A 13469-nucleotide genomic window follows, 5' to 3' on the forward strand; every position below is an offset into this window, starting at 1 on the left:
AGTGAAATTTTAATTCAAATGTATGACGAAGAGACTTAATTATATGTAATCAAATTTATAGCGGGTGTTCAAAATTCAAAACAAATCAGACCTGTGTTTATTCACTAATTTCTGGTTTCTCAAACTTCATCTACAGAAATGTCTGTAGAAATACCTTTGGAAAGAAGTTAAGAGATAATAATTCACCTAAAACTACAATGGAATCCACTACTAATTTATAGTAAAAAATTATACGAACAAAAATAAACACTTTTTAATTTCAATCCACAAGGAAACAAAGTTCCTGTATTTGGCTGTATACCATATATTAAAAATTTTGAATAAAATCCTTTATAAAAGGTATATAAAAAACCCAGTTGGGCTATGTTGCATTGACAAAACGTTTTCGGAATAAATATTCCATCATCAGTGTCCTAAAATAGTATTTAACCACTTAATTAAAAAGAACATGAAAAGATTTAAGTTTTGACTAAGGTTAATGTAAAAGTGTGGTTAATACTTACAAATTAATACATGGATGTAGCCACTAAATATGTGGGTAAAAACCCTTTAAAAATTATTAAATAAGATTTGATCTACATTATGTCTAATTTACATTTAAGATGTTAAAGTTACCGTTGGATAGGTAACAGGGCGACATATGACTCTACATTAGTTGCGAGTCCTGAGACGGTATGTCTACGAGGACTTTGTCAAAGCAACTGATTGAAATGACAATTTTGGCAGGTTAAGACGGAAGTTATGACAGAGCAGTCAGTGTAACTGTATATGTCTATTTAAGACAGAAGCCAACGTTGTTTAAAAATTGTGAAAGTTGAAATAAAATGAAATTATAACAGTATCAACCATCAATGTTATTGTTTTAAACATACATAACATAACATAACATAACATTTTAACATACATAATTTAAAACAATAACATTGATGGTTGATACTGTTATAATTTCATTTTATTTCAACTTTCACAATTTTTAAACAACGTTGGCTTCTGTCTTAAATAGACATATACAGTTACACTGACTGCTCTGTCATAACTTCCGTCTTAACCTGCCAAAATTGTCATTTCAATCAGTTGCTTTGACAAAGTCCTCGTAGACATACCGTCTCAGGACTCGCAACTAATGTAGAGTCATATGTCGCCCTGTTACCTATCCAACGGTAACTTTAACATCTTAAATGTAAATTAGACATAATGTAGATCAAATCTTATTTAATAATTTTTAAAGGGTTTTTACCCACATATTTAGTGGCTACATCCATGTATTAATTTGTAAGTATTAACCACACTTTTACATTAACCTTAGTCAAAACTTAAATCTTTTCATGTTCTTTTTAATTAAGTGGTTAAATACTATTTTAGGACACTGATGATGGAATATTTATTCCGAAAACGTTTTGTCAATGCAACATAGCCCAACTGGGTTTTTTATATACCTTTTATAAAGGATTTTATTCAAAATTTTTAATTTCAATTATATATATTTACATAAGCAAATTTATTTAAAAGAAATCGTTAGTTTGGACTATATAAGAGACGTGATGATGGCGAATTTCCGATTCTAGTTAGTCGTTGATCAACAGGTCTATCTTTTTTTATTTCCAAATTTTGATGCTATTTTTTGCAGTTTTGTTCTCTTTATAAAAACTCAAAATTGTGATTAATTTGATAATTATTGTCTTAATTTAGTTCAGAATTCGAAATGTAATAATTCCGAAATCATTTAATAATAGAAATTAAAAATTCTGGCTTATGAAGTTAGATTATTTATTTTCAAACTACTGCCACACAAACTTAAAAAAATCAAGAGGATGTACAATCACTAGATATTTTTATAATGTAAATAACTATTGGCGCCGAGAACTTTGATATTCCTTTTGATATTTTGTTTATTAATTACCGAATACACACGATAAATAAGATTAATAAACTGAACATAATGCTTAAACAAATTGCTACATTTCTCAATCTTAAGATTAATAAGCTGAACAATATTCTTAAACACATTGTTACATTTTTGAATCCAGAAAATTGACAACAATATGCTTCTAATGCCTATTCATTAACCGGGTAAGTGTTTTTTTTTGCCGAATATATTTCAGTAATTTATATTTGGTTTTATGGTGTATTATTATTGTGTAATTCTTTCTTAGCTAATTATCATAATTTTTGTCATTTTTATGTTTTTCTTTTTGAACTTATAGAATACCCTAACTCTTCACAAGAATAAACTGGTCACTATTTAGGCTGTATCTGAAGGACTGCGTTGGTAAATACAGGTGGGGATATTTCCACATTAAAAACGATGAAAGTTTTTTCCAATCAATCAAATTAAATCAATTAGTTTCTTCGATTACTTTTCTAATTCTTTAGTTAACCTTCTTTCTGTTGTAAATATGATTTGAAAAATATTACAGAATAATTTCCAATGCACCACTCTTTAATTTATATTATTCACCATACCATATAACACCATAAATAATATTTACAAATGCAATTAAATAAATAACTTGTTTTGTTCAGATTTATTTCTGGAAAAACTATATTCTCTTATTTATTCGGTTAGAATGAAAAATCAATATATTCGTGGTTCCTCTTCCTCACTCTTGCTAACGCCCGCTTTCGAAATCTTCCACTCGATTTTTTACTTTATTATAATTATAAACCAAAATTTCAATTAAAAATACGTTATATTTGACCTTTGGATTTCATTTTGAGAACTATAAAAACTAATATGTATATATATGTATATATATATATATATATATATATATATATATATATATATATATATATATATATATATATATATATATATATCCCGTTCATAGCGTAATCCGCCTTTGGGTCCCCGTTCGCCAAGCCTGTCTATTCTGCCAGTCTTCTTCAGATAGATTTCTTGCTGACATTGCTTTTGAAATTCCTTGCATCCATGTTGTTGGTGGTCGTCCTCGTTTTCTTTTCTCTGGTGGTATCCATTCTAATATTTTTTTTTGGTAGTCTTTCTTCCCCCATACGTCTAACATGTCTATACCATGTTAATTGTTGTTTTTCGATGTCTTCTATAATTGATCTTTGTACATTCATTTGATTCCTTATGTCCTCATTTCTCATATGTTCTAATCTAGACTTTCCCGCTGCTCTTCTCCAAAAATCCATTTCAACTGCCAATAGGTTACCTTTAAGTTTTTGTGATAACTGCCATACTTCTGAGCTATAGACGATTACTGGTTTCAATATGGTATTATATAGGTATTCTTTTTTTCGTTTCCGGTCTTATATTTGTCTGCCACGTTACTGATTTCAATGTACCTATAACACGTTTCCCTTTGGTTATTCTGTCTTTATATATATATATATATATATATATATATATATATATATATATATTGAATATATACATTGATCGCATTTTTTAATTTTCCCGTCTTCTAAGTCGAGGTCATCTGCATGTTTTCTCCTCCTATGCAAAGATATTGCTTTTTTTGTAAATTTACTTCGAGGCCCCATTTTTTGTACTCTTCCATTAGTTTTCTAGCCATATACTCCAGGTCTTCCTTGTCTTGGGCAATAACTACCTGCTCATCTGCATAGTGCAACGTGTATAACATTTCATCCCCAATAGACAGCCACATCCGTTTACACTTCTTTTTCCATTGCCTGAGTGCTTCGTCGATAGATATATATTGAATAGTATAACAACAACCTTGCTTCAGTCCTTTTGTTACCTGAAAACCATTAGAAACCTTATTTCCTATTTTAACCTTTGATATTGTGTTGTTATATAGATCTTTAATAGCTTCGATTAGTGGAACGCTGATACTGGTTTTCTCCAATACTTCCCACAATTTCGCAACAGGCACGGTCTCTTATGCTTTTGTTAAATCTACTAAAAGTAAATGCACTTCTCGAGATCTCAGTGTTCTTTTCTCGAGTATTTGGGATAAGCAGAAAATACTATCTATTGTGGATCGTCCTGCTCTGAATCCGTTTTGTTCTTCTGATTCAAAAGAACGGTATATGTTAATTTAATATATTTGTTTATAATTGTAGGAGGCAGTTTATTGGACATAATAAAACATAAAATGAGGGCATCCAATTGTAAACATGGAGTATTCGACGAAGCAACCATTGCCACTGTTCTTAGAGAAGTATTGAAAGGCCTAGAATATTTTCACAGTAATGGACAAATCCATAGGTAAATGTCTTGAGTAATATAGTATAAGTTTCGGATATTTTAATCTCATGCTTTTTTTAATTACAAAATAAATTATGTAGGTTTAAAAACGACGAATTTAACTCCATTCTATAAGTTCTCTTCCAGGCTTATTAGCCTAATTTTACGCTTAGCCTTTACCCTAGACTTATTAACCTTTTGTGCTTTAGCCTTCTAAAATATTTCAAACTGCATCTCCAAGTGTTTCAAATAAGAGAATTTATCGAAGGAGGAAGTAGTACGTGCATCAACTTAACAACGTGCAATTTTTGGTCGCGTGGCATAAAATATTTTGTAACGTTATAAACGTCACATCTTTATTAATTTATGTTTAAATAATTATTTTATTTTAATTTTTTTATTAATATATTAATTCCTTAACCTTCAGTTTCGTTTTTACTATTTTTTCTTCAAAAAATAGTTGCCGCCCTCTCTCTTTCTGTCCGGTAGAATAAATATTCTCCCATAGTTGATTGAGGTATTATTTTATAATAGTATTTCAATTCTCTTTGGTAGTCTTATCGTTAAAATTTTTTTCAAGACCGACACTTTGATGTAAACTTATTTTTTTATTTTGTATAGTATATATACTAAAACTAGATACTTGATACAACTGCATAAACTAAATAAATACATTACTTTTGAATATTTATGTTAAATGTACAATTGTGAGCGTTAAATATCTGAAGGGAAGAAGTGTCAGAAAAAATATATGGAATCCGGAAGAGATTCATCCTATAAACAGTGGCAACCCATACTACTTCAAAAAATATGGTTTTTATAAAAACAGAATTCCAACAGAATATATTAGACTTAAACCATATATATTGGCGTAACAAAAAAACTCCCATATACGTTGAAAGTTATAGGAAACTAACAATATTTGAAGAACAATTGTATCAAAATAAAATACCACCAATTTATACACAACCTCCTAAGACTCTCTTCTCTAAGATAATAGAAACATATTATATGGATTCAAATCTTCCAGGAAGTATGATCAATAAAATAATTAAAGATAAGTGGCCTGCATTTCAATATATTTTTACTGACGGCTCTAAAATTCAAAATAAAACGGGTTGTGCAATATATCACTGGAATTCTGATTACAAAGAATCATGTCGATTGCCCAATGAAGCTTCAATATATACTGCCGAACTATCAGCTTTATTTTTTGCGTTAAAATATATAGCTTCAATTGGTATAAATAATTATATCATTCTGACTGATTGTAGAAGCATTATGGACAAACTCACTTCTATCAAAACCACAAAAAACCTAAACCATATTGAGATACAAATAAAGAAGTTACATTATGATATTATTTCCGCAGGTAGCTCGATTATTATTTGTTGGGTAAAAGGACACTCTGGAATATTAGGAAATGAAGAAGTCGACAAATTAGCTAAATCTGCAGCTTTAACCAAACATAATATAAACAACATACTTCTTCCAGTAGCAGACATAGATAATATCAGTAGAAACAACTGCAAACAAATATGGCAACGTTTATACAACCAAAGTACAACTGGAATAAACTTTAAAGCTTGCCAACCACTAATACCCAATGAGAGATGGTTCAAATATGAGACAAATAGGTTATTTATAAAAACAATAAACAGAATAAGATCAAACCACGCACTCACTCCTGCATACAAACACAGCATAGGTATTACTGATAACCCATATTGCTCCTGTGGTAAAGTGGGAGATCTGCAGCACTTTATATTGGAGTGTGGACAGTACAAACAAAGTATCAAAATGATGTATGAAAAACTAATTGAGCTAAATTGTTCATTGCCTGTCAATTTAAATACAATTATTTTTTCAAAGAATAAGCAGATATTAAAATGTATCTACGAATACATAACATCCTGTAAATTTAAATTATAAGTAGTTTTAGGTATTCAAATCAAAAATTGTAAATATGTCAAAAATTGAATGTGTATACCAACATATTACTTCCTGTAAATTTATATTATAAATAGGCTTAGGTAATAAAAACAAAAATTGTAATTACCACAAATAGTCTGGCTAATTGGCTATGCCAAAGCCATTATACAATAAAAAAAAAAAAAGTCCAACCGAATTTTTATAAAAACTGTTAATAGAATAAGGTCAAACCATGGTCTAACATCATCAAGAATCTACAAAATGAAACTATCAGACCTTTGGAAACAGTCCAAACTGTACCTGTGGAAAATATGGAGATTTAACACAGATCCTATTAGAATGTGAAAAATAACAGAAAAATATTGTAGGTTTTTATGAAGACTTGCGCAATCTAAATATCTGCTTCCCATTTCACTTAAATGAATTAATTTTCTCTGAAAACATAGAAATCTTCAATTGTATTTTTAGATTATTTAGAAAATGTAAATATAAGCTTTAAATAAAACATATTGCATTAACCATAGAATTAACACGAAACTTGTAAGCAAATTTTATAACTACAAAATATTGTAATAAATCATATGAAAAAATAAAAATAAATAAACAAAAAATAAAAAAATATATCGCTCATTTACCAGAACAACGTGATATCTCAAAAAATCCGATTTTTTTATTATCCGTTAAATAAATCCGCTGTATTTCATTCTATATACTGCAAAAACATGGTATCTTTAACATAAAAGTAAAATGTGCTTTGGAGGGACAAAGACAGAAATGATGTGACAAATCATCTTGTAGCGTTGTCTCTTTTGGACACCTCGTTATTTTCGATAGCGTGACATATTAGTTGTGATCTGTCTGGCGTAGGGTGAAGTGCTCTCTGTTTTCACAAACAACGTAACATCACGACTATATCACCCTGTTAGTGCAAAGGTAAGCTACAATCAAATGTTTAATTTAATTTCTAAAATGTAACAAATGTATTTGACTAGTTCTTCCAGAAAAAATAAAGTAACATGTGAAGTAGTCTTGTCATTGATATCACGTTGTTGTTGTAAAAATATTATTTTTCAAAGGTGATATCATAAAAAGGACCAGTATTGATGATAAAATTTATTTTTTCGTTTTGATTATTTGTTGTTGTGTCCTTTTTCCAGAAAAATTATAATATTTCACGGTCTACTATGTCATTATATCACGTTATACATACCAATACAAATTCACAACGAGTATTATTTTTGCAGACAAAACGGCTGTGGCAACTTTCTATATTCAACAAAGTACAAAGAAATTCCTCCTTTTACATCGATTACTATTGACACCTCATACCAAGATACTTACCAAGAAGAAAGTGTAACAAACGATAAAACTCCAACGAAAAAGGGAAAGAAGAGAAGAAGACAGGAAAGTGAATGGAAGAACAATGTTGTGAAAAAATTAAGAAATAGTGGAAAAGCATACCAATCCCCAAAATCTGGTAAAATTGTTCCGGAACGCTCTTTTTAAAGTCACCATGCAAAGATACCTACACATTCAAATGTCAAGTAAATATCACAGAAAGTCAGCGGCAACAACTTTTAGCACAATACTGGGCTCTGGGGGATATTGAAAAACAATGGACATTCTTAGCGAACAACATCGAAACAGTTGTCCCAAAGCATCGCTATGTCAAAGTTGACTCTCAGGGATGTGTTGCTCCAAAGCGAGAAAATAATAATGCATATTTTTTAACTGTGTCTGGTGTGAAAATCAGAGTATGCAAAACCTTTTTTAAAAACACATTCAGTATTAACAACCGTCCAATCGAAACAGCTTTAGAAAAAAGAATAAAGATACTAATATTTCTTCCATGAAGGATCAACGTGGGAGCCATGGAAATCATAGCAAGTTAGATGAAAACATAAAGAATGGAGTTAGAGAGTTCATAAACGCAATACCGAAAATAGAATCCCATTATATTCGAACGCATTCGAATAGGAATTTCATTAATGGAAGTAAAACGGTGACAAATCTGCACAGGGAAAACGTAAAAGAATGTAAGAAAAAAAAACCTTTCTTTTGCAACATATGTCACGTTCTATCGAATATTCACACAAGATTTTAATATTTCCTTTTTTGTACCCAAAAAAGACTTATGTGAGGAGTGCGAAGCATATAAAAACACTACAACCGAAGAAAAAGAGATAAGAAAAGCAAATTATGAGAAACACTTTAAGGAAAAGGAGCTATCACGCACTGAAAAGAACAAAGATAAAAATGACGAGAATATTACTGTTGCCGTGTATGACCTTCAAGCTGTTTTTCAGTGTTCTAAAGGCGACGTTTCAGTATTTTATTACAAATCAAAACTGAATTTACTTAACCTTACAATATACAATATTCAAAATAATGTAGTTGAATGTTATGTCTGGGACGAAACGAATGCTAACAGGGGTGTTAATGAAATTGGGACATGCGTATTCAAATATCTAATGAACATTTCAAAAACGGCCAAAGATCTCGCTGTTGTCTTTTATTCAGACAACTGCGCAGGCCAACAAAAAAACAAATTTATGTTTGCCCTTTACTTGTACCAAAGAATATAAACGCTAAGCGTCTATATTCTTTGCTTGTACGCTGTACAACATTTATAAAATCTTAGGTCCATAACACATAACTATTTAATCAAAGGATATACACAAAATGAGGGAGACTCAGCACATTCTCAAATTGAAAAGGAGATAAAAAGACAATTAAGATCAGGACCAATGTATATAGACCCTGATGCTTTTATAGGTGCCATAAAGGCAGTCAACGAAATATGTTACGAAGATTTTTATGATTGGAAGAACGTATGTAATCAAATGAATTTAAGTTTAACAAAAGATATGGATAATAATACTGTCAAACTGTCAGAAATTAAGGTTATTAACAGAATGACGGTATTAGATTTTTGTTTTGATACAGTGCAGCAACAACCGTTGATACGTATTTCGACCTCCTTAAGTCTCTTCAGAACGGTATAGTCACTGCTCTGAACCAAAACAAAAATCTTTCCCGTCCTAGACAATAGTTATTAAAATAACTATATACGGACGTAACTACGCCATCTAAAAACAAAAAGAGAAATCAAACGATTTCTACTTAGCGAAACCGAATTCAAATCTTAACCACTGTGTTTCCTAAAATTTGCGAAACAAAAGGCTATACCGTTCTGAAGAGACTTAAGGAGGTCGAAATACGTATCAACGGTTGTTGCTGCACTGTATCAAAACAAAAATCTAATACCGTCATTCTGTTTTGTTATTTACTTCGTTGGAAGTACGAGAAACTGAATTCACTACGAATTTTGACTAGGATGAACGGCTTGTGGAATGCAATTTTAGATTCCCTTGCCGAGTAATTCATCCAGCTGTTTGTTTCGCAAATTTTAGGAAACACAGTGGTTAAGATTTGAATTCGGTTTCGCTAAGTAGAAATCGTTTGATTTCTCTTTTTGTTTTTAGATGGCCTAGTTACGTCCGTATATAGTTATTTTAATAACTATTGTCTAGGACGGGAAAGATTTTTGTTTTGGTTCAGAGCAGTGACTATACCGTTCTGAAGAGACTTAAGGAGGTCGAAATACGTATCAACGGTTGTTGCTGCACTGTATCAAAACAAAAATCTAATACCGTCATTCTGTTTTGTTATTTACTTCATTGGAAGTACGAGAAACTGAATTCACTACGAATTTTGACTAGGATGAACGGCTTGTGGAATGCAATTTTAGATTCCCTTGCCGAGTAATTCATCCAGCTGTTTGTTTCGCAAATTTTAGGAAACACAGTGGTTAAGATTTGAATTCGGTTTCGCTAAGTAGAAATCGTTTGATTTCTCTTTTTGTTTTTAGATGGCGTAGTTACGTCCGTATATAGTTATTTTAATAACTATTGTCTAGGACGGGAAAGATTTTTGTTTTGGTTCAGAGCAGTGACTATACCGTTCTGAAGAGACTTAAGGAGGTCGAAATACGTATCAACGGTTGTTGCTGCACTGTATCAAAACAAAAATCTAATACCGTCATTCTGTTTTGTTATTTACTTCGTTGGAAGTACGAGAAACTGAATTCACTACGAATTTTGACTAGGATGAACGGCTTGTGGAATGCAATTTTAGATTCCCTTGCCGGGTAATTCATCCAGCTGTTTGTTTCGCAAATTTTAGGAAACACAGTGGTTAAGATTTGAATTCGGTTTCGCTAAGTAGAAATCGTTTGATTTCTCTTTTTGTTTTTAGATGGCGTAGTTACGTCCGTATATAGTTATTTTAATAACTATTGTCTAGGACGGGAAAGATTTTTGTTTTGGTTCAGAGCAGTGACTATACCGTTCTGAAGAGACTTAAGGAGGTCGAAATACGTATCAACGGTTGTTGCTGCACTGTATCAAAACAAAAATCTAATACCGTCATTCTGTTTTGTTATTTACTTCGTTGGAAGTACGAGAAACTGAATTCACTACGAATTTTGACTAGGATGAACGGCTTGTGGAATGTAATTTTAGATTCCCTTGCCGAGTAATTCATCCAGCTGTTTGTTTCGCAAATTTTAGGAAACACAGTGGTTAAGATTTGAATTCGGTTTCGCTAAGTAGAAATCGTTTGATTTCTCTTTTTGTTAAGGTTATTAAGTTCGAAAAGGATGATACTTCTGGCATATCTTTTAAATATTCATATGCTGATGAAGAGTTTCGAAAGGCAATAGTGATAAAAAAAAAGAAAAACATTAATATAGAATTGAATAATGCATATTCACAGAAACTTGGTTTAGCTGACAGGAAAAAAGCAGATCTAATGGACTTGATTAAAAAGAATCTCATTCCAAGATACCACAGACCTTTTTACGAAGCTTTATAATTATATTTAAGAAGGTATATTTGATTTCTTTGTTCTTTGTTCAATTGTTATGTTTCTTCTTTTTAGATTATGTAAACAATAAATTTCGATACAGTCCAGTCTGCTTAAGTGCTATAAATGTTTTAAGTTTTAGTTTTTTACTTCTGGTTGTTTTAAAATATTTTCTGTTTTCTTGTTTTAAAATATAACTTCCAATAAATATAGTGAAGACCACCTGTTTTAGTTATTTAAGTAACCTAAAACCAGAAAATTTTATCATCTACAATGTTACAAGTTAATTTATTGCATTACTTTCTTTCTATATTTTCAGAAAGAATGTGACATATATGTTACTTTTTTTACATGTCTTAATTATATAAGTATATTGACAACATTTAGGTAAAATGACTGATTTTATTCAAAGTTAATAGTTAAACTATACACCAATTACAATTTCAAGCAAATTAATTCAGTCATTACCAGGCTATAATTTTTTGAAACTTAAAAAGTGCTCTCCTGTAAAATTGTACTTTTTGTGATATCACGTTGTTCTGGTAAATGAGCGATATATAAAAAAATTAAGATAACTAAACAAAAAGAAGAAAAAAAATCGAGTTTATAAACCAAAACAAAATGAAAATTAAAAATATATACCTAATACTTCTAAACTACCTATAAAAAAGTAATAGGACATAAAAAGAGGAAAAAAAGAGAAAAAAAAAACAATTTTTTAGTTTATTTACTTACTTAATAAATTAAAAATCCACTGTCACTTCACAATAAATCGCAACGTTGTTATAGTAAATAAACCGAATGAAATCATAACACTAGCAGAAGAACAACAAGGTTTTAGATCGGGAAGAGCATGCACCGACGCTATATTTATAATAGGCAACTTCAAGAGAAATCATTTGAATACAATAAACCGGCATATTTATGTTTCATGAACCTTAACAAAGCATTTGACAGGGTCAAATTAAACTTACTTATTGTACGCAATAGATGCTAGAGATATCTCTAGAAATAATCAAAACGATCCAAAATATAATAATAATAAAGGTCTTTATTATATAAAGTTTAATGAAACAAACCCACTTAGCAGACCACCGCTACCAAAAATAAACTCTTTTAAAAACTAGATGCGCTGTTACAAATTGTGAATACTGAAGTTCTACCCAATTACGTCGCAGAAGCCCATATGCTGGAATTTTTGCACATGCTTATTTACAGTACACCAACAGCAACAGCTAATGTAATGGGAATTAAGATCAGAATAGGACGTGGTACCAATATCGGAAGGACAGATAACACAATTGCACCCTGGGGAAAACGGCTTCTAAACAAGATTGATTTATTGACACTCGCAATATGATCCTAAAAACAACACGGCCCAACAGTGCCTGGATACATTTAAATAACAACTCTCCGTTTATTCAGGACGGCTGAGAAGGTAAAAAGTCAGTAACAGCCGAAAATAGAAAACTTAATTCTACTGTAGAAAGTGCCAATAAATCAAGAAATGCAGGAGTTTTGGGGCAATCGACTTTCCACGCCAGCTGCTTTTAACACCAATGCTGGATGGATAGAAGATACAACGCACCACTGTCAATACTACCGTACTATGAACCCTTCACCACAGAAGAAGTCTCCAATATTATCAAAGACCTTCATAACTTGAAAACTCCTGGACCAGGCGGTGTTCAAAACTTCTGGCTTCAAAAGTTCTCGAAAGATCATCAAAATAATACTCAAGATCTAGCCAAGTATCTCCCAATTACTTGTCTCTTAACTTTGTATAAATTGATCAAATCCTGTCTAGCTCAGCGTATCTACCAACACTGCACTTTAAACAATATCATAGAACCTCAACAGAAAGGATGCGCTAAGGGTTCCATGTGCTGCAAAGAACAACTTATTATCGACTCGGTCAGTTCTAACCAGGCATACACAAAAAAAGAACCTCTTCGCTGCCTTTATTGACCACAAGAGAGCCTTTGACTCACTGCTGCGTAAATTGCTTGTAGATACACCTCCAAATACCTGGTGACAACAATTTCGAAACGGAAAATATCGCAATTAATGGCTTCCACTTAAAACCACTTAGATCAGATGCTAAAAACTGTAAAAAACATTCTCTAAAGATATTAGTATGCACTTCGGCCTAGACAAGTGCTATATTTTGAATGTAGTCAGAGGAAAGTTTCAGCCCGGAAGATTCGATATACAAAATGGCTAAAACATCGAGGTTACGGAAGAAAATGTCATGTACAAATATCTAGGAGTAAAGCAAGCGCGGAAAATTGACCATAAACAAATGAAAATCGAATTAACTTCAGAGTTCATATGAAGGGTAAAACAGCTGCTCCGCTCGCATCTTAATAGTAAAAATTTGTTTAAGGCACTAAACACCTACGCATTTTACGCGCTTACCTGTTTAGTTGGTATTTCTTATTAAGCAGACTAAAACGGATATAGAAACTCTTCAGCGAAAAGTTCGAACAAACCT

General features: G+C 31.3%; 1 protein-coding gene across 1 annotated transcript in view; it reads left to right on the plus strand.

Annotated features, from left to right (window-relative positions):
• LOC140447689 (serine/threonine-protein kinase OSR1-like) overlaps positions 1-13469 on the plus strand; it is a 186302-nt gene that overhangs the window by 124889 nt on the left and 47944 nt on the right. The window contains exon 5 of the mRNA XM_072540486.1: positions 4054-4198. Within this exon, the coding sequence (XP_072396587.1) occupies positions 4054-4198 (145 nt within the window). The remainder of the gene's footprint in view (positions 1-4053; positions 4199-13469) is intronic.

This window comes from Diabrotica undecimpunctata, chromosome 8 (genome assembly GCF_040954645.1).
Source record: "Diabrotica undecimpunctata isolate CICGRU chromosome 8, icDiaUnde3, whole genome shotgun sequence".
Lineage (NCBI taxonomy): Eukaryota > Metazoa > Arthropoda > Insecta > Coleoptera > Chrysomelidae > Diabrotica > Diabrotica undecimpunctata.